General features: G+C 53.4%; 1 protein-coding gene across 1 annotated transcript; it reads left to right on the top strand.

Annotated features, from left to right (window-relative positions):
- The first annotated feature begins 69 nt into the window (after window positions 1-69).
- Window positions 70-24,513, top strand: HADHA (hydroxyacyl-CoA dehydrogenase trifunctional multienzyme complex subunit alpha). The gene is made up of 20 exons (XM_068679101.1): window positions 70-220; window positions 4,326-4,367; window positions 4,455-4,525; window positions 5,283-5,416; window positions 6,590-6,728; window positions 7,768-7,887; window positions 7,972-8,074; window positions 10,491-10,613; window positions 10,889-11,007; window positions 11,870-11,926; window positions 15,608-15,717; window positions 16,005-16,139; window positions 16,709-16,880; window positions 17,529-17,615; window positions 19,664-19,804; window positions 20,608-20,676; window positions 21,156-21,351; window positions 22,102-22,216; window positions 22,656-22,801; window positions 23,887-24,513. The coding sequence occupies exons 1-20, from the start codon at window positions 133-135 to the stop codon at window positions 24,030-24,032; spliced, it is 2,313 nt and encodes a 770-aa protein (XP_068535202.1). The 5' UTR covers window positions 70-132; the 3' UTR covers window positions 24,033-24,513.
- Window positions 24,514-25,229: the final 716 nt, after the last annotated feature.

A 25,229-nucleotide genomic window follows, 5' to 3' on the forward strand; every position in this document is an offset into this window, starting at 1 on the left:
CGGGAGGAGGCGGTTTCTGCGGCTACTGGAACAGGCAGAAACGAGGGACAGCCTCAAAGGAGGGGCAGGGCGGGGCGGCGGGCGCGAGGCCCCCGCGCGGCCTCTCCCTCATTCGACCTCGCGCGCAGGAAGATGGCGGCGGCGGTGCGCGCCATCGGCAGCCTCGGGCGCTTCGCGGCCGCCGCCAAGCACTGCCCGGCACCCAGACCGCCCCCCGACGGTCAGGGGGGGACCCTCGGGGGGACGGGGGGGGCTTGGGGAGGGGTTGGGGGGGGTCGTGAGAGGGTTGGGAGGGGTTGGGAGGGGGTGTGGGGGGGGCTGAGGTGCAGAGGGGGGGGGTCGTGAGGGGATCGTGAAGGGTTGGGGGGTGTCGTGAGGGAGTTATGAGGTGTTGGGGGGGGCGCGAGGGAGTTGTGAGGGGTTGGGGGGGGCGTGGGGGGAGGCTGAGGTGCTGAGGGGGGGCTGAGGTGCTGGGGGAGGGGGCGTGAGGGGGTCTTGAGGGGCTGGGGGGGGGCTGTGAGGGAGTTGTGAGGGGTTGAGGGGGTCGTGAGGGGCTGGGGGGGCCGTGAGAGGATCGTGAGGGGTTGGGGGGGGGCTGGGGGGGTCGTGAGGGGTTGTGGGGAGTGTAGGGGAGCCGTGAGGGGGTTGAAGGGGTGTGGGGGGGGTCGTGAGGTGCTGGGGGGGCTGTGAGAGAGTTGCGAGGGGTTGGGGGGGGCGTGGGGGGGGGCCATGAGGGGCTGGGAGGGGGCTGTGAGGGAGTTGTGAGGGGTTGGGGGGGCGTGGGGAGGGCTGTGAGGGGTTGAGGGGGTTCGGGGGGGGGTCTTGAGGGGTTGGGGGGGTGTTGGGGGTGGGGGGGGGGGTCGTGAGGGGTTGGGGGGGATGTGGGAAGGGGGTTGGGGGGCTCAGATATGCGTGGGGGGGGTCCCAGAGGAGCTGCGAGGGGAAATGGGGAGGGGTGGGCACAGAGGAGATATGGGGAGGGGGGCTGTGTGCCCACGGTGGGGAGGGGGGGTGTGGGGCTGTGCGGCCATGGGGAGGACACGGGGGGAGGTGGGAAGGTGCCCCCACGGGGGGGGGGACCCACACGTGGATGTGTCGCTTGGAGGGGGGGTTACATGCTCCTCGTATGCGTGTCCAGGGGGGCTGCAAGGCTCTGAGGAAGGGGGGGCAGGGGGCGCCTGGGGAGCTGCTGGGGACCCCATGGTTACGTCCCCCCCCCCCCCCATGGTTTTGTGTCCCCTCACCTGTGGCCGTGTCCCCACCCGTGGTTGTGTCCCACACCGGGGTGTGGTCTCCGTGTTCCCCTCAGGGAGGGTCTTTCACACGTCCCCACCCACCCCCAGTTTGTCCTGGGGGGGCTGTGGTGTCCCCATGGGGCAGGAGCTGCTCCCCTGTGTGTTTTGGGGATCTTTGTATGGTTTTGAGGGGTTTCCATGCTTGGGAGCAGTCACAGAACTGTAGGATTGTGGTTGGAAGGGACCATGAGGATCATCTCGTCCCGACCCCATTGAGGGGGGGGGAGTGCTGCGGGTGGGGCTGTCCCCGTGTCCTTCCCCGTCCCCATGGGGGTGTCCCCGTGTCCTTGGGCTCCCGGTGCTGCTCTCCAGGCGTGGCCAGGGGAGGGGGCCGTGCGGCTGCCCCCCGGGGGGAAAACTTCATCCTTGGGGGCCCGTTTGCGTGCACCTGAGGGCAGGGGGTCCCCGCGTGGCCCCCAGGATCTGCCCCAATTTTGGTGTGGGAGCATCTCTGCCGGTCACCGATGCTCCCCCGTCCCTTGGCACTGCCCTGGATTCCCTCTGGGAGCTCGGGACACGATTCCTGCAGGGAAAAGCTGGGGCTGGTTGCAAACAGCTGCTTAATTTCTGCATTTCTGTCCTCTGCGGGGGCCCTGCGTGGGCGTGGAGCTGAAATCCAGACCCAGCAGTGGTGTGGGGAACCTGAAGCTTGTCTGGGAGATGCGTGCGTGCAGGCTGCTCGTGTCTGCAGAGCTAATTAACATCACTCGCAGTAATTAATGGTGTTTTTCTTGCGCCTTGTTCTGCCAGGCGCTGTGCAGACCTGGCTGCTGGAAAAAGGTTGGTTTTTAGGTCTGTGCTGGATCTGAAGGTCTCTGCTGATGCCAGGAGGGGTTTTCTGGAGCATTGGGTGTCCCTTGCTCTAGGCGTGGAGTGAAGGAAGCAGCAAAAATCAGATCTTTATTCCTTTATTCACAGGTTTTAGTCCTAGAGTAAACGCCAGTGAAAGGGTAGAAGCGTGCATCTGGCTCGCTGCTGTGCCGTTCACCTCACGATTACCAGGGGGGGTTTCCTGGCTCGTGGTTTGGGATAGGGAGGATGCCAGTTTGGGGTTTGGAAGGTGTTTTCCCCAAGTGTTTTGGGACCTAAAACAAAATTTTGTCACTCGGATATCGAGCAGCTGCTACCCAAATGCCACTGCTGCTCCCAGAGGAGCTTCTATCCAAAAGGGAGCGAGATTTTTCTCAGTCTCGCCCTTGATTTTCTTTTTCCTGCTTTATTTATTTGCTAAACCTGAAAGCAAAGTGGAATTTGAGGCTTAAGGCTTTTGTGGAAGCAGCCTGGTCAGAAGTGACTTGAAAAAGGAAAGCGTGGTAGGGCACAGAAGGAGAAGTTCAATTCATCCGTTCACTTTTTCATTTTGAGCTGGGGTTATTTCGTATAAAATGTCCCAGTAAGCACCCTGCTCTAGGTGGGAGCTGGGGAAAGCTGTCGCCGCTTCCCTTCCTCGTCCCAGCTTTTTGCCAGATGCTGGGTGTGGAAGGAGAACGTGATCAGCTCTTTGCAAGCGAGCTTTGGCTGATCTCCTCCTTCCCGTGCTGTGCAGCAGCACAGGATTAAAGCGAGACAGCTCAGAAGAGGCCAAGTGCTTGTGTTCTCCCCAAAGCGGTGGAGCCGTGGGGCTTTTTTTGGGCTAAAACACTGCCGTTGGGTTAAAGGAGCATTTTATTTTGCTGGGGAGCATCTCTCAGCAGGGAAACCGCTGTCAGACCACGCTCAGAGCTGGGAAAAGGAGCTCCTGGGTTCAGAAACGCGTGACTTGAGCACACCCAGAGCTCAGGGAGGTGCACGTTGAGCACGGGGGCTGCAGTTTGGGAGCAGAACCCAGCTCGCTCTGTGTTTACGCAGGGCACATGATGCCCCGACCCACCTGCTGGGACCGACGCACAGTTTCCAGTCCCCGCGGCATGGCACCGCGTCTGCTGTGGGCTGGGGGAATGGAGCACAAAGGTCGCTCCCCGCTGCCAGCGCTGGAGGCGAGTGGAATTAGGGTCAAAGTGCAGAGGAGCCGGCCCCGGGGTTGTAGGGAGGGAAGGTGCCTGCTGGTGAGGTGCTGTAGGGTTTTTTTTTTTCCCCCTGCTGGACTTTCTGCCTCCTTGCAGGGACAGGGTGGGTTATTCCTGAGCGTTATCAGCGCCGAGCAGCGAGCTGGGTTCTGGGTTCCAGTTGGCAGAGGAGCTGTGTGCTGGTGGAGAAGTAGCACCCCTGCCATATTTCATGTTTCCATGCAGCTTTTGGCAGTGCTTCAGCCTGGGTCGGTGTCAGAGGATCCTCTCGGGCAGGATCAAGGTCACTCGAACAGGGCTGATCCGTTTGTGTAGTGGGAGGTCACCAGGAGAAACAGCTCCTCAGCAGAGCAAGGAGGTGTGGGATTTATGGGGCAGGACAGCGGGATCTCACTCGTCCTGTGGTCTGAGTGCTCTGAAACAGGACGAGTTTGTCTGGGTGCTTCCATCTGTGGTCACTGGAGGTGGTTTTAGCGTCCAGCTGATAGCACCAGAGGAGAGGGTAAATATTTTCGTGTGCTCCTTTGTTGCTCACCAGCTCCTCCTTGGGGTGTCAGTGCCTGGGGTGGCGCCGTTCGCTGGCACAGGAGCGTGTTTTTGCACAGACACTGCACAGCAATCGTGTTGGATCTGCCGTGACCTTAACTCATAGACTCAAAACTCCCCCAAGTGCAGCGGGGCCGTTGCTTTGTTGTGTTGGACCCCGTGCACTGGTGGCAGAACACCCCCGTGCGCCGCCCACTTCAGCTCTTTGGGGAGCAAGCTTTGATTTCTGGCCTCGGTTTGGCATTCCTGCTGTTGGAAACTGCGGCGTGGAAGCCCTGAAGGTCACCCCGATAGCGTGGAGTCTGCTGAGCTCTGGTGGCGGCACGGGTCGAGCCGTCAGAGGGAGCTGGCTGCTGCTCAGGGCTTCCTGTAGCACGTTCCTTGGCAGCCCAGGGGAGTTCAGAGGGGACATTACCAAAGGACACGAACGCTGACATTGCTGAGGATTCCTTTAACATCTGCAATATCTCTTCTTCAGGTTATGCTTGCCGCAACATCTCCACCTCCACCGCTCTTCAGGGTAAGCACAAAGTTTCTCTCTGCGAGTCCATCCCCTCCCTGGAAGCCGCTGGCCACCAGCTGATAACGCGTTCCCCTTTGTTTCCAGCTAGAACCCACGTGAACTACGACATCAAGGGAGATGTGGCCGTTGTCCGCTTCAACACGCCGAATTCCAAGGTACTGCTTGAATTGGCTGGAGGAACGGCAGGAGTAGTGGTAGGGCGGAGGGGGCACTGAAAATGCCATGTTCGGATTAAGGACATTCCTAACCTGCAGCCCTTGAAGTTGTGAACAAAGAAATGGGAGCATGAGCATTTGGGTGTTTAAAGAAGCACCTGAAAATACCTGGTGGAAGGATTTTGTATGTACCAAGATAATTTGTTTTAGCAGCAAGAGATAGCCCTGAATCTAATTAAGTTCTTGGACTCGAGGTGGTTAAGGAAATTGCCTGTTATACAGAAAAAAAATAAAAGATCAGAAGTTTACAGAACCTGTGTTTGAGGTCACAAACCCGCTGCTGGTGAGGTTAAGGAGGGAATTCTTACTTGAGGACCTGCTTCAGGGTTTCATCTTGGAGGTTTTTGCCTAATTTTGACACAGGATGAACTAAGTTCTTCTCCATCAGATCTGGGCTCCACGTGAGTGCCCCGGCAGCGTTAGAGTTGTGCCAAGCAGCGCTCTGGTGTTGGGTGAACTCCTGGGTGGGCTGTTCCTTTTGTCTGCAGAAAGCAAAAAGAAAAAGCTGCAGAGCTACTGTTCCTCCTAGCTTCAGACAGACGGGAATATGCATTCAGACTTGCAATTGGCTTTGGCTTTTTGTTGTTGGTCTGTCTTCCTGGCAAGCTTTCTGATAAGTTTCCTCATGCCAGTGCTTAATCAGAGATTGAGCTCCACCACAGGCTCCTTATTTACAGCGTGTGTTTGCTGCCTCCAGGTGAACACTCTGTCCAAGCAACTGAGCGCGGAGTTTACCGAAGTAATGAACGAGATCTGGGCCAATGAAGCTGTCAAAAGCGCTGTCCTCATTTCTTCAAAGCCAGGCTCCTTCATTGCTGGAGCAGATATCGAGTAAGTTTGTGGGCGTTACAGGTTATTCCCATGGAGCTCCCTCAGAAGCCCAAAACCTGGGGGCCGTGGCCTGGTGAGCTGCACACACCGAGCAGTTTGTCACAGCCACCTCCCCAGGGTGTGCAGCTCGCTCAAACGAGGTTAGGGCCTTGACAAAGCGCAGCACGGCTGGTCAGGAACTCGATTGGGTTGTAGCACTGGGTCGCTCCTTCCTGCGTGCTGGGGTGCAGCCAAGGAAAGTTCCCTTCCTGGCTCCAGGCTTAGCATTGTGCTTCGGTCTGGGACGCAGCAAGAGCAGATAATTTACATGCAGAACTTCATTTAAGCCGGGGTTGAGCGGCTGGCAGCCTGCCGGCACGGCCCCTTCATTAGGCAGGATTTGGCTTTCTGCCACGCCACGCATCTGAGCGGCCTCCGGGGCATTTCAGCGTGGGTAACTCACACAGGGTGTTGGGGACCCGTGTGGGTGCTCTCCCTGGGACCTGGAGTGCCACTGGCTGCTAGTCCTGACCACGGGCAGGGCAGAAAAGTCGTTTAAAGACATAAAAAGCCAGAAAGCTCTCAGCAAGGTAAATTACAAATCAACTTTTTAAAAACTTTACCTCTTCCTCTGTCCTGAAAAAGGCCAGACGCTTGATGCAGGTGGGAAGGAGGCAGAGCAAAAGGACAGGCTGCGTGGAAGAGGTGCTGGCCAGCCTCAGTGCTACAAGCCTGCAAAATTGGGCCTGCCTGGCAAACGCCGTCAGCCTCCATGGGAATAATTGGCAGAGGGAGTATCTAATTGGCAGAGAGCAGCATCAGAGCCTCGGCCATCTGCTTCTCTAAAAAGTGATCCCGGGTTCCCCCTCCACCCTTCCTGGCAAATGCTTTGAGGCTTCCTATGACCCTTCCTCCTCTCCCCCCAAAGGCTTTCAGAGCTCTGACACAAGGAAGCTCATTCACTGCCTGCAGGCACAGAGCAGTGTCGGCGTGCAGTGACTTAACCCACCGAATTTAGTAGTCTTCCTGTGTCGTTCATTAATGTGAGGCTGTGGGACTGAATAGCTCCCGCCTGTCTGTCAGTCGCTGGAGCTTTGTGGGAACAGGGGAGCAAACTCCTTACAGCACTCTCCGTTTCACTGCTGTTTTCTCAGTGCTTTTCCAGTTCTCATCAGCCTTTCTGCCTCACTGCAGCATGATTGAAGCCTGCAAGACTTCTCAGGAAGTGACTCAGCTCTCTCAGGACGGACAGAAGATGCTAGAAAAAATTGAGCAGTCTCCAAAGCCCGTAGTTGCTGCCATCAGTGGCTCCTGCCTGGGAGGAGGACTGGAGGTATTGAGCAATTCTGGGTCTGCCAGGCAGCAGTGAGAGTTGATAGCGCTGGTTCTCTAAACTATCCACGTGATGCCCAGAGGACTTCTGTGAGAGGGATTTGAGACCTGACGTGGATTCATTACATCCATTCAAATGAGTTTGTGGCAAGTTAATGGGTTGGTTGTGCCTCAGAGCTCTGCGATGCTAATTTTTCTACTTCTGTTGAAAGAGCTAGGCACGTACGAATCCGTGTGGGCCTGGCTAATATTTAGGTGAGAGCATCCCAGGGCACACAGGCTGTTCCCAGCAGGTGTTGAATCAGCATTGATGTTTCTGTCAGAGTATGTGCTGGAAATGATTTCTTTTCAAGTGAAATGAGTCTCATATCCCAGCAGTTTTTATTCTTTTAAAAGTTCTTCTTGTGAGAGGGATGAGTGTGGGGAACCTGGCCAGGCTCCACCCTTGCCTGCATACCCTGCCCCATCACTTGCCACTTCAGCTGAGTGCAGCGTCTGCTTTGTAATCTCCACTCGGTGTTTTGTAAACTGAAAGGCTCTGTGGTAATCCCTGGAGCAAAGTTGTTGTTAAAATGGAATAACTTCATGGGAATGGAGTCTCTTCAGCTGCATGCTTATTTCTCAATCACTCGCAGCCTTTTATAAAGTCACAGCAGTGATTGATCTGGACTTGGTGATCCGGTGATAAAGCAGTATCACAGCTGTAAATGGGACCGTGCCTTCAGTGCAGCAAATGACTCTAGCCCTTAGTAGTCTAGATGAGATTCAAATTAATGGCCTAGATAAGGTTTGAAAATAGTTTGGCTCAGAATGCTACTTTCACGTTCACATCAGTAGCTGCTTGTTGCTGTAGGCCCTGGGTGCGTACCTCTTGCTAGAAGAAGCTTTGAGCACAGAGGGAATTTGGGCAGCTGATTGGAGACTTGGGGTAGGATTAGGAGGAAAGCTGAAGCAGTGTGTACAAGAGACCTTTGTGATGGAAGCCCAGTTCTTCTGTGGTCTTTCACGGGGAAACCTTTAGTTTTCCTCCCTTTTTTAAGGTTGCCATTGCCTGCCACTACAGAATAGCAACAAAGGACAAGAAAACGATCTTGGGAACACCTGAAGTTTTACTGGGACTCCTGCCAGGAGCAGGGGGTACTCAGCGGCTGCCAAAGATGGTAAGTAGGAGAAAAAACTTCCTCAGCAGTCCCTTCTGCTCATGGCGTACTTGTTTGTTTAAAATCCCCTTTCTGCCCTTCCAGGTGGGACTTCCTGCTGCCTTTGACATGATGCTGACTGGGAGGAACATCCGTGCTGACAAAGCGAAGAAGATGGGCCTGGTTGACCAGCTGGTGGACCCGCTAGGTCAGACGTGATGCCCCTCAGTTGTTAGGAAGCTGATCTACTGCCTGTTGGTTAACCTCTCCGCCTTGGTGGGTGGAGAAGCCATTGATGCCACCCGCAGTCGAGGCAGGGCGTATGAGCTGTGAAGTCCTTGCTGTGCTCTGCAGGGTTGTAACCTCCCTTCCACCTCAGAAGCATGTGTGCAGGGACCTTGAGAAGTCAGGCTGAAGCTAAAGCGAACAGGGAAAGGTTAGAGCAGAGGCGGCGGGCCTGTTGGCTCCCTTGCATAAGCTAATTATACAGATTAGAACCTGCATTCCTCGTTTATCATGTCAGAGGGACAGATTGCGACCCATAATGAAAGAATAGATGACCAATGCCTACAATTACGCAGCCTGCAGATGTTAATCTCAGTGACAAGATCTTGAAAAGAAGCCAACCCCCACGGCTTTAGGCTGTCTGAATTGCTATAACTGCCTTTCAGTTGGATGGAGAAATTCCTTGTGGGTTGCAAACCAAATCACACTTCCCAGTGCTCTTGAATTTGAAGGAAATAAATTTAAAAAATAAGTGCTGCTGTCTACCCTGAGAAATGCAAGGCAAGCTCTATTCTTGCTTATAAGATGGTTCCATCATACCCAGGCTTGAGTTAAAATCTGCTGAGTAAACTTTACTGCTGTATACTTGCTTGATTGTGAAATCATAGAACCACGAAGGTTGGAAAAGCCCTCCAAAATCGTATCATCCATCCATTCCCTACCACCAATGTCACCACTAACCCATGTCCAACCTCTCCTTGAACACTCCCAGGGTTGGCAGCCCATCCCAACTCCTGACTGCTCTTTCTGAGCAGAAATGTCTCCTCATTTCCCACTTGAACCTCCCCTGGCACAACTTGAGGCCATTCCCTCTGGTCCTATCACTGGTTACCTGTGAGCAGAGGCTGACCCCCAGCTCCCCACACCTTCCTTTTGGGTAGCAGCAGAGAGCAATAAGGTCTCCCCTGAGCCACCTCTTCTCCAGACCAAACACCCCCAGCTCCCTCAGCTGCCCCTCACAGGCCTTGTGCTCCAGGCCCTTCCCCAGCTTCGTAGCCCTGCTCTGGCCATGCTCCAGGGCCTCGATGTCCTTCTGGGAGTGAGGGGCCCAAAGCTGAACCCAGCACTCGAGCTTTGGCCTCACCAGAGCAGAGCCCAGGGGGACGATCTCCTCCCTGTTCCTGCTGGCTGCACTGCTCCTGACACAACCAGGATGCCCTTGGCCTTCTTGGCCCCCTGGGCACACTGCTGACTTGTGTTCAGGCAAGCATCAACCAGCACCCCGAAATCCTTCTACTCTGCACAGCTTTCCAGCCACTCTGCCCCAATCCTAGTACTGCATGGGGTGGTTGTGGCCAAAGTGCAGGACCTGGCACTGAGCCACATTGAACCTCATCCCCTTGGCCTCTGCCCATCGACCCAACCCGTCCAGATCCCTCTCCAGGGCCTGAATTACATTTTAAGAACTAGCAAATCTGATTTTTTTTTATATCAGTGACCACTTTGGCTTGCCTAAAGGAAACCTGATGTGGTCGATGTGTTACAAATCCTGACTCAAACCAGATGAGGACATAGGAGGAGCACAAAAATGATATGCAAGCATTAGAGGCATCTCTCGTTCATTCAGACAGCACCCAGTGCCAGAAGGCTTTCTGCTGAGTATTCTCATGTTCATTCTCAATGTCTGGGTGAAAGCAGCTTTAATTGAGGTGGTAATATAGCTCGTTAGGGAAAGCTTTGAAGGAAAGAGGCAGCATTAATCAGGAGGCAGTTTCATGAGGTGCAAGTGGTTCTCTTTCAGTACGGGTATCCACAACATTGTCTTTCACTTGATGGTGTGCCCAAATCTGGTTCTGCTTTATTTTATGCCAGGTATTAGCAGACAGCTGGAAGCTCCCCAGGTAAGGTCTCTACAGCAGTTACGATGCTGAGTCTGGTTAGGTGTTAGTAGGTAAAGCAAGTGAGAGATTTCTTGTACCTGAGGTCAGAGGTTGAGGTTTTATTGACCATTATCTCCAGAACAGGTAATTTTCAAGGCCGTGGTGTTGGGTAACTGTGTCTGTATGTTTAATAGCAACAGCGTTGTCACATCTCAGTTGTGCAGGCTTTTATGCTGTGCAGGGACATAGAGGTGCAACAAGAGGGAGAGGTGGCAGAGCACTTTAGTTAAGACAGAGGTGGTGCTGGCAGTTACACCTTTGGCATCTTGGTATTTCTGGATAACACCACGGATATTAAATGTCTTGTTCACCAGAGCCAAGAAAAGTCAAAGGGGGGTAAGGGAGAGTGGGAGCAATTCAAAGGAGTGCCCTGTTGCTGACTCACCCTTCCCCGCGTGAGCTGTATCTATCAGCAATAACTTCTGCTGCGTTTCCTCAAGACTCTTCTTCTGTTCACAGGGCCGGGTGTGAAGACCCCAGAAGCGCGAACAATTGAGTACTTGGAGGAGGTAGCGATTGGCTTTGCCAGAGGACTCGCCAACAGGACTGTGTCTGCCAAAAGATCAAAAGGGCTAGTACAGAGTAAGTCTGAGGGCACCACAGCCAAATCCCAGGGGACTGCAGTGGGTAGAATCCAGCTTTGCTTCTTAGGGATGTGGTCACACTCCTACTTAACTCCATCATCAAAACAAAGTTATTTGATGGTGCAATTGTTTCTTGAGCCAGGTGGGCTGGTAGTTAAAACTATTGCAGATATGTAACGTTCACAGCTATACTCTTTAACTATCGGCTTAGTTATTTAAAAGCTGGTTGTGCATGTAGCACCGCACTGAGACATGTTTTGTCACGTCTTACAGAGATAACAGACTACGCTATGGCTCTTCCATTTGTGAGGAAGCAAGTCTACAAGACAGTGGAGAGCAAAGTTCAGAAGCAAACCAAAGGACTGTACCCTGCTCCGCTGAAAATCATTGAGGTAATGCCTGCTGTGAGGCGTCAGAAACTGCAGAGGAGGAGGAGATGTGGGATAACAGGGTGACAGACGGGGGATGCTGTTTTCTTCCCCTGAGTCAAGCCACGCGTAATGATCTTTACAGAAGATCAGTCTGGATGAGGCTAGCCATGTGGTCTGTCAAGCAAGCATGTTAAAATGCAGAATTCCCAGAGCTTGGTCATCAATTTATGGTGTACTGGCACCAGTGAGGGGGAGATGGAGAATCCCAACTGAGGGAAGGTTTAGCTGGAATACTTCATAAAATTTTCAGTCTTCAGTTCCCTGTATGGTTTCTAATGAGACAGGTTAACCCGTTTGAAGCCAGGAAAATATCAATTGCTGTGCTCGTAGCACTAATCCCACAAAACTTTAAAACTTAGCTCTGTAAGTAGCTCGGGCATTGTATTACTTTCAGCCATTGTCCGTGGTTGGATTTTTCAAATTTAAGTTTTTTAAGACAACAACTATTTAAGTTGTTGTCAAGTTGTTGTCAAGACTTCTCTAAAACCTGTGAGTGCCCCCCTCTGACTCTGAGAGCAGTGGCATTACAGGAGCACAGTCCTACTGAAACAATTCCTGAAACCACAAGGTAGGTGTAAAAATTAACCTGACAGAAAACTCAACTGTCCTGGCAGCTGCTCTGTGTTAGAAGGACAAGGAGACTCATGGCTCTGCTTTGAGCAGCATGGACAGGACCCAGCGAGTCTGAAGTCTCCCTTGAATTTTGGGGAGGGGTCACTGGTGCAAACAGGAGGTGCAGCTAAACAAGCAATCTCTTTAAAGCACGGCTGTTGATGGACATGCCTTTAACAGTGAGGTGTCTTTATTGCTGTTCTTTGACTAGGTTGTAAAGGCTGGTCTTGATCAGGGACGTGATACAGGATACCTCACCGAATCCCAGGTAAGCAGATCAGATCCCTGGTAGCAATAAGCAAGCTGTCTAGGTGTGTGCTAAATGAGTTCAACCATGCACAAAGGAAAATATTCTTCACAGGCTGCTCAGAACAGTGCCTGGATCCTTGCCTGCTCTTCTGGGAGTGGGGCTGCAGAAAAGGCCCATCTTGAGCAATAGAACTGTTGTATTTTTTTATTATTATTTTTTTTTTTTCGAGGTTCTTCATCTGTGAAAACAGTTTGTGCCTTTTCTCATTCCTGTCTATTCAGGCTTTTTGAGTTGGGAATGACCAGACCGAGTTCAGTGCTCTGGGTTTCACATAACACAGGACTTTGTATTTGATTTCTCTGTGTGTCTGAGCCCTGTTTGTTTTTTTCTGAGTGTCACGTGGAACAGGTAACCTGGAGGTGGAGGTACAGCGTTGTCGGTCTCATGAGTGTTTCCAGGTGGTTTGGTGCAAACAAGTAATTCCTTCCATGAACAAACTTTAATTTCAGTTTACTCTGGCACCTTTTTTGCCATCTTTTTTGTCAAGGGTGTTGATTGCCCATTACTCATTTTGCCATTTGTCCAGTTTTCTAGTTTGCGCTGGTCCTTTTTTGCCAATGGGTAACTTTCAGTACTCATGAAAATTAGATGTTTTTGTGGTGGTGATGGTTTTGGGTTTTTGTTTTTGTTTTTTTTCACAGTGTTTTTTTACCCAGAACAGGACTTCTCTCTCCTTATCCCTCAGTGAAACTGACCCATTTGGTAACCACTGCAGTCAGAGTACTTGCTAGTGCTGGCCATTCAGGGGGGACTCCTCAGCAGGCTGGAGAATGGGGCAGACAGGAACCTCGTGAAGGGAATTGCCAAATCCTTCCCAATGGGAGGAACAACTCCAGGCACCAGAACAGGCAGAAGGGCAGCTCCCTGGACTGAGTCCAGCACAGGGCCACAAAAATGATTGAAGGCCTAGAGCATCTGACACGTGAGGAGAGGCAGAGCGAGCTGGAACTCTTCAGCCTGGAGAAGAGAGGGCCAAGGGGGATCTTTTTGGGGTATATAAATACCCGAAGGGAAGCAGTGAGGAAGGCAGAGCTGCATTCTGCTTGGCGGTATCCAGTGGCAGGATAGGAGGTGAAGGACATAACCTGAAACCTGAGACATTAAATTTATACATGAGAAAAAACTTGGTTACTTGTAAAAGTGACTCAACGCTGGCACAAGTTGGCAAGGGAGGCTGTGGAGTCTCCCTCTGTGACAATATTCAAAACCCAGCTGGACTCAGCAGCCTGCTCCAGGTGACCCTGCTTTGAGCAGTGGGGCTGGACAAGAAATCTCCACAGGTCTCTTCTGACCTCAGCCGTTCTGTGTTCCTTTGATTCTGTGAAATAAACCTCTTCCTTTGCCCTCAGTTCTTCAGTTCCCTGGTACATAGGTTGAGTTTAAGACAAATAAGGACTGTTAAGGGAAGTTAAATCTTTAGCTTTTTAAGGCCTGTGAGGTTTCATCTCATGGTGAGGTGCTTTTTCTCAGCTGATTTTTTCTGTTCATGGGTCTAGCTAGTGGGAGGCTGGGCAGATGTTGCAGAGATATCAATGATGTGCACACACAAACATGTTGCATGCACACGGCTGGTGTGTGGACAGCACAGTGCCTTTACTGGTGACACCCACGGACACACAAACCGTTCACACTGACGTGAGCAGCTGGGACAGTCAGGGCTGTTCCTCCTGTTTGGCTGGGCCAGGTTGAGCTTCAGTTGTGGTCCTAAATGTGTGCTCACACACACAGCTTCAGTAGCTGGCCCGTAGGAGTTTGTTCTACCAAGTAGCTGGCCCCTCAGGCCCCCTGTCTCCAGTTGCAGGCACCTAGACCTCATGTCCTAAACATTGTCCAGTCTTATTTGAAGTTTTCAGGGTACTAGAGAGACATGCAGAAAAATAGGAATCGAGTTTTATATGGAGGTAGGACGTAGCGGGTAGGTGCAGAGCTTGAGCAGACGAGCATACCGGCCAGTGGCTTGTTTATGTGTGACCCTTTAATTCCCTTCATTTTTCAGTGCTTGTTCTTCCCCCAGGTATCTTGATCCTTCCCTTTCTCTACCCTTGTTTCCTCTGTATAAACAACTTGTCCTTAATTAGTTTTTCCTCTTGATCTTGATTTTGCTGTATCAGTACTCAGTCTCAGTATTTCTGATAGAGGAGATACGTGCTTACCTGAGCGCTGCTGGCTTTGCACGACCCGAATCCCCAAGTTATCCACAACACTCCCATCTGTTCGTCTGTTTGGGACATCTGTCCCATCACTGCCCTGTGCCACCAGTGAAATCCAGCCATCTCTCAGCACTGTCTGCAGCCTTCACCAGCTTCTCACACTGCCAGGTCCAGCAGTTTCTCTTGCCACGTCTAGGAGATCCAGTGATGATCCGACTGTCTGCCCCTTACCTTAACGATGACCTGGATATACCCTGCCTGTTCTAGTTCTTCATTCCACCCCCATTTGATCTGATGCTGAATGGGAGGCTCAGAATGCTCTGTTCCTTGCAGAAAAGAATGATTTTTTTTTTCCTGAGAACAGCAGCATAATGGAGATCTTACCAGCACCCCCTAAAGAATAAGTGCCCGTGTCATGCCTTTTCTAATGCCTCCTTTCCTTCCCCTAGGATAGGAGACTTGCAGATTCTCTTCTGGTCTTCATGTTTCTGATATTTTAACAAGCCTCTAACTCACAGGACAGCGGTGAAGGAAGATACTGCCTGCTCTACACTACATTATATTAGTGGCTTTTCCTAGCTGATTTGGCTCACACAGCATCATTAGTTTGCTGTCGCCCTATGCTGTCTTTTATCTCCCTGTCTTCTTTCCCATTTCATGCCTTAGGCTGAGAGGTTTTGCAGGCCTTTAATTCCATAGCCTCTCCGTGATCCTCTGAAAATAGCATCAGAGCTATTTCCAGAGCTGTCGGTGAAAATTGGCCTGTTTTAAAGCATTTCACAAAGTTTGGATACAGGATTCTTTCGCTTGGAAGTAGGTGGGGTGATGGCCCTGGCTAGAGCAGGATGCTCGTGGGAGAGAAGGGTCACTCCTCTCTCTAATCCCATGTCGGTGAGCTGCGGTCCTGTCACTGGGAAGCAGAAGTGGCTCCTGCTTTGGTCTGCAGGACCCCACAGCTGCTGGTTGACTGGGGCAGCAGGGTCACCTCTGGTTTACCAGTACAGCAGAGAGCTGCTGGTGAGTGCTCCTCCCCAGGGCTGTGCTGGGGGGTCCCAGGACGAGTGGAAATGAGCAAAGGGTGTGTTAGTGGGAGGGAAGGAGATGGACACAAATACAAGGGCTACTCTTGTTCCCTGGTAGACCTCTACCCCTGCAGACACTGCAGTGTGTTAGTGTGTTATACTCTTTTGGATGCTTTAAATCCCATTTTTTTTTATGGGAAAGGATGTTGAACAATTCTTCACTGCTTCTGGCTGCCCATGTGGGAGGTAATAGTGCAAAGCAGGCTGTGCCTAGCACAGAGGGTGCCCCCTGTGCAGAGAGGACACACACACCCCTGGATTTTTCTTCCATTTCTACCCAAATGCCTGGTCTGTGCAGTTGCACAGGTGGCCATGCTGTCCCTGTGCCATATCTTTGATCTGTGCATGCTGGGGCTGTGACAGCTGTTAAAGGCCAACCTGTCTCCCTCCCCCTTCCCTTTTTTCAGAGCTTCGGCCACCTCGCAATGACGAAGGAATCCAAGGCACTGATAGGACTTTACCACGGGCAGGTGCGCTGCAAGAAGAACAAGTTTGGAACACCTCAGCGTGAGGTCAAGTAAGTACAAGTGGGAGGTGTCTGAAGGAGCAGTTGGAGGACCTCTGCTGACAGATTCCTGGCACTTTGTGGCCTAGAGTCCTGCAGTGTAGCAGAGCAGAGAGATTTCCTGCCTTGGGAATGCTAATCCTCTGCAGTTTGGAGGTCCCACCCACAAATGGAATCTTTTTGCATGACCTCACTAAAAATAGTGCCTGGATGGACAGGGTCTGTGTGAGTCTGACAACAATGGTAATTCAGCTATTTTGAGCTCTGACTGTCCTCCCCCCTCACCACTTTCTGTGCAGGACCCTGGCAGTGCTGGGAGCAGGGCTCATGGGAGCTGGGATTGCACAGGTTTCCGTGGATAAGGGGCTGAAGACCATTCTGAAGGACACGACGCAGCAAGGCTTGGACAGAGGACAGCAGCAGGTCTTCAAGGGGTGCGTGAGTTTGCAGGAATTCACTTGGGATGGGATGGAGCTTTCATCAAAATAATCTTTTGCTTGCAGGCAGTCAGGAACTCGTGACACCATAGTTTCTGTGGAGTGTTCTTTAAGGTTGCCCTGTGCAATGTGCCAGGCTATTGCTCTGGAATAGGCGCAGTGTATTCAGCCCTAGCTCCTTAGGTAGGTAGACCATCACAGATGATTGCTTCATCTTTAGTTTTAGCAGTAGCTTTTAGAGCGAAGGGGAGGGAGTAATTGTGGCTGCCTAGAGGCCCATGTCAAAGGAAGAGTTGGGTCAGACTTCTGAAAAGTTGGACTTCTTTCCTCTACCTCCTTGGCTCAGCGGTAACAGTGCTCATGTGTGATTGATCTTCAGACTGATGCACCAACGGAGTTGTGTGAACAGGGCTCTCATTTTTCCAGATGGCAGGGTGGGCCAGTGATAGTCCTGCTGAATTGCAGGTGGTGTTTTGGGTCCCTGTTCCAGGAGGGAGGGATAGCCCTGGTGTCGTGGTGCTCCTCCAGCAGTCTGGGCTGTCTTCTGACAGAGATCTCTTCCCTAGGCTGAATGGCAAGGTGAAGAAGAAGAGTCTGACATCGTTTGAGAGAGACTCTATTCTCAGCAACATGACGAGCCAGCTGGACTACAAGGGCTTCGATAAAGCAGACATGGTGATCGAGGCTGTGTTCGAGGACATTAACATCAAGCACAAAGTGCTGAAGGAAGTGGAGGCCGTGAGTAGCAGTTCTGGTCAGCTATGCTAGACAGGTTCGCTGTATGATGGAGACTTGGGGTGTCCCACTGGGTTTCTCACATTTCCTTATGCAGTAGTTTAATGCTTGGTGCAAATTATTCATTTCAGTACATGGGTGAGCATCCAGGGCAGCTTTCCTGTCCTGTGATTAAGGAGTTGTTAGTTCTTAGCTGAACAGAGGCGCTTCCAACACTCCCTGACTCCTGGGAGCCACACAGAAAAAAATCTGTTTTTCTGAGCATATTGATATGACAAAAATGTATCTCCACAACATATCCTGTACCTGCTGTCCCTGGCTTGCTGCCTCTGCTCTTCTCTGTTCAAGAACACACTTGAGGAAATAACTGGTAAAGCAGCTGGCCTGACCTTCTTTCTGATGGAGCATCTAATGTGGCTGCAGTGGGCTGGCAGAATCGTGAGGGCTCTGAGACTGATCCCACAGACCTAGAGGGGGGTCAGTAGAAGTTGGGCCTGGCTGACTTGGGCTGCTGCTTTAGGATAAGTTTCTAACACTACTCTGACAGAGATCTGCTGGGAATGCCCTGTGCTAGCACTGCTCTCAGGTTCTGTACATCACCTCCGACTGGAGCCTGTGCCTCTAAACTGCCTCTTCCACCCCCTACCACAGGTGATCCCTCCTCACTGTATCTTCGCCAGTAACACGTCCGCCCTCCCGATCAACCAAATTGCTGCTGTTAGCAAGAGGCCAGAGAAGGTGAGTACCTGGTGCCAAAGAGCTTGAGTGTGCTGAGCTGCCTGCTAGTGGCAAAATGGTTTGCTGTAGGTGAGCATTGGGATCTTCTGCTTCTTCCTCAGAACAGGAAACAGCTCAGCCTCTGCCCCCAGAGCCAGCTTTGAACAAAGAGCTTGTGATCTTTGGGCAGGTAGGAAAGGGATGAAGTTGGATTCCCATCAAGTGTGACATTGGCGAGGCAGTGTGCGTTAGGGAGGTCAGCGTGCTTCAGGAAACATCGATGCACACGGGGCAGAGAAGCTATGGAAGGACTCGAGCTGAGAAAATTCCAGCCAGGGAGACTTCAGTCATTTTGGTAAGGTGGTTAGACGTAGTGCTGAAACTGAAGCCACGGTCAGCCATAGAATCAAACTCCTGAGGGGCGTGGGGGGTTTTCTGTCTGGTTGTCCATGTGAACAGGGCACTGAGTGCAGCAGTACAGCTCGTAGCAGAGCGTTTGGAACAGGACGTCTGTTTGCTTGAAGTCTAAACAGCTGCATCCTCATCCCTTAGCCCAGGCAAGTGCAGCCAGGTAGGAGCTGGGGAGGGGCCCTTTATCAGGGAGCGTAGGGCTGGGACAAGGGGGAATGGCTTTTAACTAAAAGAGGGGAGATTTAGAGTCAGTATAAGGAGGAAATTCTTTACTAAGAGTGGCGAGGCATTGAACAGGCTGACCACAGAAGCTGTGGATGCCCCATCTCTGGAAAGCCAGGCTCTGGGGTGTGTGAATGCACTGCTCTGGAAGGAGACAGTCAGCTATGCGCTTCTTCAGTGCCCTCTTGATTTCCAAGGGTACCTGTGGTTCTGTTAGCACGAGCCTGGCAGATCTGATGCTGGCCCTGCAGGAGACCTGCACCCTCCAGGGAGGAGCAGCAGCAGCAGAGCAGACGTGGCAGTGACACGGCAGCATCTGAAGGAGCGTGAGGAACCTGTAACCAGCTGGAGTCACCTCCTGTGGGCTCAGCCTCAGTCTAGGGCGGCATTGATATCAAAAGGGAGAAGTGTTTTCCCCTTAACTTGAGGCATTTGCTCTGCCCACGTGGGGCTGCAGAAAACACAGGGTGGAGCAAGCAGTTCCCCTGCAGGGTCATAACACCATGGCAAGAGCCAGGTTCTCTCAGATAGGTGGAATGTGGAGGCAGTAGCCCCCAAGGAAAGGGAAGCTCTAGAGCTCATCTGGGGAGGATGATTTCACAAATACAAAGGCAGAAGTGCCCGTGGCTGATTTCCTGAACTCCTACGAGGGTCTCAGAGCTGCCCAGGGCAGTGCCTTGCCCCTGCTGCTTGTCTTACAGCCCAAGTTGTGTACTGCTGTGCCTCCCTGCTGCTGGAGGTTCCTGTGACCCTGGGGAGCCTCTTCCTGCGTTGCTCTTCAGGCCTCAGTTGCATCAGAAATGCAAATTGTGTCTTACTTGTTCATGCTTGCAAATAACATCCTCTTGCTGAATAAATTGCCTGTGTAATGACTCTTTATGGGGAAACTAATAGGAAATCGGTTAACTAATTAATGTATTTTCTTTAATTAGTTTTGCAGACTGTAGATGCCCTTCAAGGTGCCTCTGACTTATGCAGAACTTAGTGCCGAGTGTAGCTTCCAGGAGGCACGAAGGTGACATCCTGATTACATGGCCGTGGTGGCAGGATGAGGCACACAGACGAATAATCTCCTCTTAAATGTTGCTCCCAGAGGGAGGCTGCGCTTCCCCCTGTAATTAGGTTCTGGAAACGTGCCTTCTTGTCCTTAGATTCACTTCATCACCTCCCCAGAAAAAAAAAAATACAAGCAGAGCACAGAGGTTCTGCTCAACAAGAGCTGTGGGACAGGGGCTGCTTCCTTGGGAAAGCCAAGGAGAGAAAGGAGAAGTTGGAGAGGGATGCAGTGGAGTACGTGGCCTGAAATCAGTGCAGTATGGTGGTGGGTGTTGCAGCCCGTGCTGGCCTGCTCCCTTCTGCAGCTGGGACTTGGTTTTCCCAGTAGTTTACTGGGGGAGACAGAATCTGTCTTAACCCTGAGCTCTTCTTCTGCCTAGGTGATCGGGATGCACTACTTCTCCCCCGTTGACAAAATGCAGCTGCTGGAAATCATCACCACGGACAAAACGTCCCAGGACACGGCTGCCTCTGCTGTCGCTGTTGGCCTCAAACAGGGCAAGGTCGTCATCGTGGTAAAGGTGAGGGAACGCTGCACAAAATGCAGGCTGGGATAATCAGTGAAAGGGTGGGCTTGTGTGCTGAGAGGAGGCTGAAACTTGGCTGATGAGATGGAATTAGCTGAGAATTAGTGTTTCTACTTCATGCTGAGAAGTAGAAACAGAAATTAGAAGAGGGCGGGTGCCCAGGTGATCCTTCAGGTGTCCCCTGGATTAACCATGAAGGGTCAGAAGGCACAGGTGCTGGTGTCCCTGCTCTAAGCAGCTTTCAGGAGGCTGCAGTCTGTAGTGGCATCCAAGATGGAACAGCCTTGGCAGGACTCCCACAGCCTCTTCTCCCAGGGAAAAGCAAGGACAGAGGGGCCTGGGAGCAGTAACTGTCCCCTTTCTGGATTTAAATCTTGTGCAAGGGGGAGGAGACAAATATGTGTGCAAATGTAGGGGAAGAGATGTGCAAAGCAGAGGGAGAAGAGAGGCAGGGGCTGAGAACAAAAAGCTATGATATCCAAGCACACTTTCACCCTGTCAGCCTGTTGGGCTTGGTGAAGCCAGGGGTCTTCTTCCGCCTGCTTGGGTCCTCCAGGCGCTATTTGAAATAAAAACACTCTCGTGGGGATTTCCAGGCAGAAATTCTGAAGTCTTCAAACACTGCTGAGCCCTACAGGTAAAAGCTGTTCTAGGAGTTGACTGCACACCATTAAAAATGGAGTTGAATGTGTCTGAACTGCAGCCTGGGCAGTGAAACTCGGTTCTTGTGCTGCTGACAGGGGCCGTGTTCCTGCAGCTTGTTCTCACCTGCCTCCTGTCTCGCTCTTCTCCCCTAGGATGGACCTGGTTTCTACACCACCAGGTGCCTGGGGCCGATGCTGGCAGAAGTGGTCCGAGTTCTCCAGGTGTGTATCCCGTGGGCTACTGAGTGTCCCCCAGCTCTGCTGCTTCCTTGCCCCGAGCCAGGTTGGCCCAAGCCCTGGCCAAGGAGGGAAGTGGGTAAGGGAGCAGCCTGAGGATGCAGCTGAGGCAGCTCGTGGAAATGCTGGTGTAAGTTACACCTGCAGAGTGGCTGTCTTCTCACTGCTTCTCAGTGTTGTGGTACTGGATCTAGATTTGGTCTAGGAGTCTAGGAGTCAGGCCGTCCTCATCAGGGCTTGGCACAGCACGCAGTGGCAGGTGGACCACGAGCAAGTGGGTTTGCCCTCTTTGCATAGTGCCAGGGGAGAGTCAGGAGTGGTGCAAGCACAGCCACGCTGCTCCTGCCTGTTCTCAAGCAGCCAGTGGGGCTGGTCACCTCCTGCAGCCCCCGATGAACCTTTCTGCCCCCGTGCTGGATTCCCAGAACCCAGAGATCTCACTGCTCCCCCTTCTGTTCCTGCAGGAGGGCACTGACCCAAAGAAGATAGATGCCATCTCGACGGCCTTCGGCTTCCCGGTGGGCGCTGCCACGCTGATCGACGAGGTGGGTGTGGACGTGGCCACGCACGTGGCCGAGGACCTCGGCAAGGCCTTCGGCGAGCGCTTTGGAGGCGGCAGCATCGAGTTGTTCAAACTCATGGTGGAGAAAGGCTTCTTAGGTGAGGCACCAGGATGTTTTAACCCAACATTTACCCTTGGTTTGAGGGCAGGTAATAGCAGCCAGCAGCCCCCAGTCAGAGGATGAACCTTTGGATGTAGCTGGACCTTCCTTTGCAGGTCCAGGCTGCAGCAGGGGGTGCTGTGCAGAGCAAAGGCAGCAGTCAGGAGGTCATGAAGTTCTCTCTAGCCCCTCCATTAAACCTGCATGTGCACTCTGGGAGGTAGGGAGCTGGAAATTAATGTGCTGAAGTGAAGCAAGCCCCGAACTGAGGTTTAGAAGCTCCACGTGAGGGAGGATGTTGCCTCTGAGCGTGCCAGGACGGAGCCGTGAGCCCCAGTGGGCCCTGCACTTGGTCAGATCACCCCCCAAACACCACTTGCTGTGACCAGAAGCTGGCAGCGAGGGTTATTTGGGTGTTGTCATCTCTCTCCCTTGCTCCCACGGCCGAAGGCTGTGTCTTTTTGCTGCTGTAACCACGAGTTGTGACATTGACTGTCCTCTGGACCCAGCGAAGGCGCTGGGGCCTGGCACAGGCGGCAGCATTTTGCCGAGGAGCCAGCTGGATGTGGGCCCTTCCCTCCCTGCTCCACGAGGCAGGAAATGAAGTGCAGGGAAGCTGCCTGTGCTGGGAGGATGGCTCAGGCTAACAGAAGGGGCAGCCATGAGATCAGAGGCAAAGGTGTCACCAACTAGGAGACACGTGGCAGGATGTGACTCTGTTTTTGTTTTGTTTTTTTTCCCCTGGCAGGCCGCAAGGCGGGGAAGGGCTTTTACGTTTACCAGGAGGGGGTGAAGAACAGGAGCGTGAATTCTGGCATGGATGAGATCTTGGCACGGTTCAAGGTGCCAGCCAAGCCTGAAGTGTAAGTACCTGTGATGGCTCAGCCCCTGCCCAGCTCCTCCCAGCTCCGGGAGCCCAGCAGGACACCGTTGAGCGTGGAGTCACCCCAGGTGGCATTTGGGTCCCCAAGCAGCGTGCAGGGGGCAGGCTGGTGGCTCTGGGGAGCTCGTGCTAGCCCTGACCTTCACGGGGCAGAGCTGTTGCACAGCCTGATGCTGAAATATCTCCTGGAGCAGTTCCCATCCAGCCAGATGGACTCCTTGCCCATCCCTACGTGCCTGCCTGGAGTCACAGCACAGAACTTGGCAGCCCTTAGCCTCACAAGGCTGGGGACCTTTCCGATGAGTTCCTCACCCCCCTCAAGGCCTGATCCCTGCCCTCCACCTCTGCTGGTCTCACGTACCCCTCCATCCAGCCGCTGGGTAAACCGCACAGCCCTTACAGACTTTTTTTCCTGGTAGCTGCACCGAGGAGGACATCCAGATGCGCCTGGTGACGAGGTTTGTCAACGAGGCAGCCATGTGCCTGCAGGAAGGGATCCTCAGCAACCCCGTGGAGGGAGACATTGGTGCTGTGTTTGGCCTGGGCTTCCCGCCGTGCCTGGGAGGTGAGTGTGGGAGCTGCAGGGGGTGAGGCCTGCATGATTTGACTCGAAAACTCCATCGTGGGCTTTTCTGGTGGGTTCTGAGGCCAGGTCTGAGCTGCTGCATGAGTGTTCCTCTCTCATGTGAAGCTTGAGCCAGGAAAGTTGCTTCAGCATTCCCACCCAAGAGCTTGCAAAGGGCCTGAGAGCTGCTTTAAGGAGTGCAGGGCATTTCTTCCAGGTGCCTGGGGAGTTCCTTTGCTGGTACAGCTGTTTCACAGAGGTGGTGAGGGTCAGGGGACAGGAACCAGGCCGCTTGCTGTCTTCAGTTTTGAGTAAGAAGGCAGAGCCATGCTGGCCCCATCCTCATCAGCATTTTCCATCACTCAAAAGAAAGCTTTTCTGCCCGATAGTCGTGGGGGCAGGTGGAGATTTGCAAAGGTCTTACATTTTTAAGTCCCTGGCTTTTGTGCAGCTGTATGGCCTTCAGTGAAAAATGAGGCTCTGGTACAGAATCCTAGAATGGTTAAGGTTGGAAAATACCTTCAGGATCATCTGATCAACCACATATCTCCTCTCTTGCCACCGTGACTGGCCTGGGCGGGCAAGCAGGCTTCTTGCAGCACTTCTGGAAATGTTGGGGCACTGGGCAAGGCATGAGCTGAGGCTTGCTCAAACTCAAAGCTAGCGAGGGCTCTAAGCCACGTGGCAGTGCTTCTGCTGGGTCCCTGGTGATTCCCTCCTTGCAGCAAGCTCAAACTGGGAGAGGAATGAAAATAATTTGTCCCAGCCTGCAGTACTCCCAGCATATCCTGTGGCATGCAGGGACCCTCACAGCTTTGCTGCCAGTTTTAGGACGGCCATTTCAGACCAAACAAAAGCACCAGTGAGGGCTGACACAAGGCACAAAGCTGGCAGCATCTTTCTCTTCCCCTCCAAGCTGGGCTCACACGTGGGAAGGTCGGGGTGCTGGCTGCACGTGTCAGCAGCCGGGGGGCTCTTCTGGAGGACAGATCTGCCCTACCCAGTGCTGTCACCCTTCTGGGACCTTTGGTGTGGTGTTTTTCCCTTCTTTACCACCTGTCCCCGTTTCCCCCTGTCCCCTGCAGGTCCCTTCAGGTACGCAGACTCCTACGGAGCCAAGCAGCTGGTGGACAAGCTGCGGAAGTACGAGGCCGTCTACGGCAGCCAGTTCACACCCTGCCAGCTGCTGCTGGACTACGCCAACAGCCCGGGCAAAAAATTCCACCAGTGAGCGTGGCCCCGGACGCACCGACAGCCTGAGCCGGGGGCAGCGGCGCTCCAGCAACACCCCATTCTCTATAGGTTAATCTGCAAAGCACCCGGGGGGGGAGGCAGGGAGAGAAAGGAGGGTGGCAGCAGATGATGGCCTTGTGGCTTGCAGTCATTTCAAGTGCCTTAAATCAGCTACCGTGTGTCGGGCACATCCGTCCTGGGCCGGCGTGGGCCTGGTGGCTGCTCGCTGACACGCCAGAGAGCATTGCTGCCGTGTCGGCTTTCGTATCGCACCCACCAGTGCTCCTGGGGCCTGGCAGGCAGCAGCATCCACACGGCTGGCCCTGCGGCCTCGCCTTTTCCATACAGCACCAATAAATCCCCGTCTCCCGGGTTCGGACTCCAATGCCTGCTTCTCATCCTGTCTTCGCTGGGGCGCAGCCGCTTTTGGCACCGAGGGACGGAACCGCTCGGGGTGGAAATAAAGCGTTCAGGCAATCCTCCAGGGTCCTCTCGGTGTGTCGGGGGGCCGCCCACACTTTGCTGGCAGCCTGCTGAGCTGTGAGACTTGACAAAGGGGGGGGGGGGGGGACGCGCTGGTGGGGAGAGAGAGGCAGGGGAGGGCGGCAGAGCAGAACAAAGCCCTGCTCTGTCACCTCCGCCATCAATCAGTGCCTGCGAGGAGCCTCCGGCTCTTTTGTCTGGCCCCGAGCGCTGCCGCCGGGGTTATCCTGGCAGATGGACCCGCCTGTAATTGCAAATCAAGCAGCCAAAGGCCAGAAGGGTTCCCCCCGTGGGGAGAGCTCAATTTAAACTAAAAGGCTTTAAATCTTTGCGCACCTGTCGCTAATTTCAGAGCCAACCCCGGCCCCGAACCCCCCCAGCCTCGCTGCGCTGCCCTGCCCGGCCCCAAACACCAGCAGGGTGCTCGTAGGGTGATGCTGCTCTTTCCACGTTGGGTTTGTGCTCGTTTCTCAAAGCCAGCAGCACAAAACTTGGCCGAGGCATCCTCTCAGCCTGCCTCTGCTGCCCTGGGGGGGGCGGCTGCCTGCTTGCAGGGCTGGCAAGCAGCCTTCAGCCCTTCCCAGGGGGGGAGGCAGCGGCCCCCAGGACCTGTGCCCTGCTCTGAGCTGTGCTCCTGGGCTCTCTGAGCCTTGCCTGGACCAGCTCTGTTTTCCCTGCACATCCCAGGGGCTGGGGAGGGGGCTTCCCCCTG

This window comes from Anas acuta, chromosome 3, assembly GCF_963932015.1.
Source record: "Anas acuta chromosome 3, bAnaAcu1.1, whole genome shotgun sequence".
In the NCBI taxonomy this organism is placed as follows: Eukaryota; Metazoa; Chordata; class Aves; order Anseriformes; family Anatidae; genus Anas; species Anas acuta.

Bases quoted from the DNA above. Each gene is read 5' to 3' on its own strand.
- HADHA (XM_068679101.1), top strand. From the start codon at position 133: ATGGCGGCGGCGGTGCGCGCCATCGGCAGCCTCGGGCGCTTCGCGGCC. The intron at 6,729-7,767 runs GTATTGAGCAAT...CCCTTTTTTAAG, and splicing joins GCCTGGGAGGAGGACTGGAG to GTTGCCATTGCCTGCCACTA. The intron at 22,802-23,886 runs GTGAGTGTGGGA...TGTCCCCTGCAG, and splicing joins CTTCCCGCCGTGCCTGGGAG to GTCCCTTCAGGTACGCAGAC.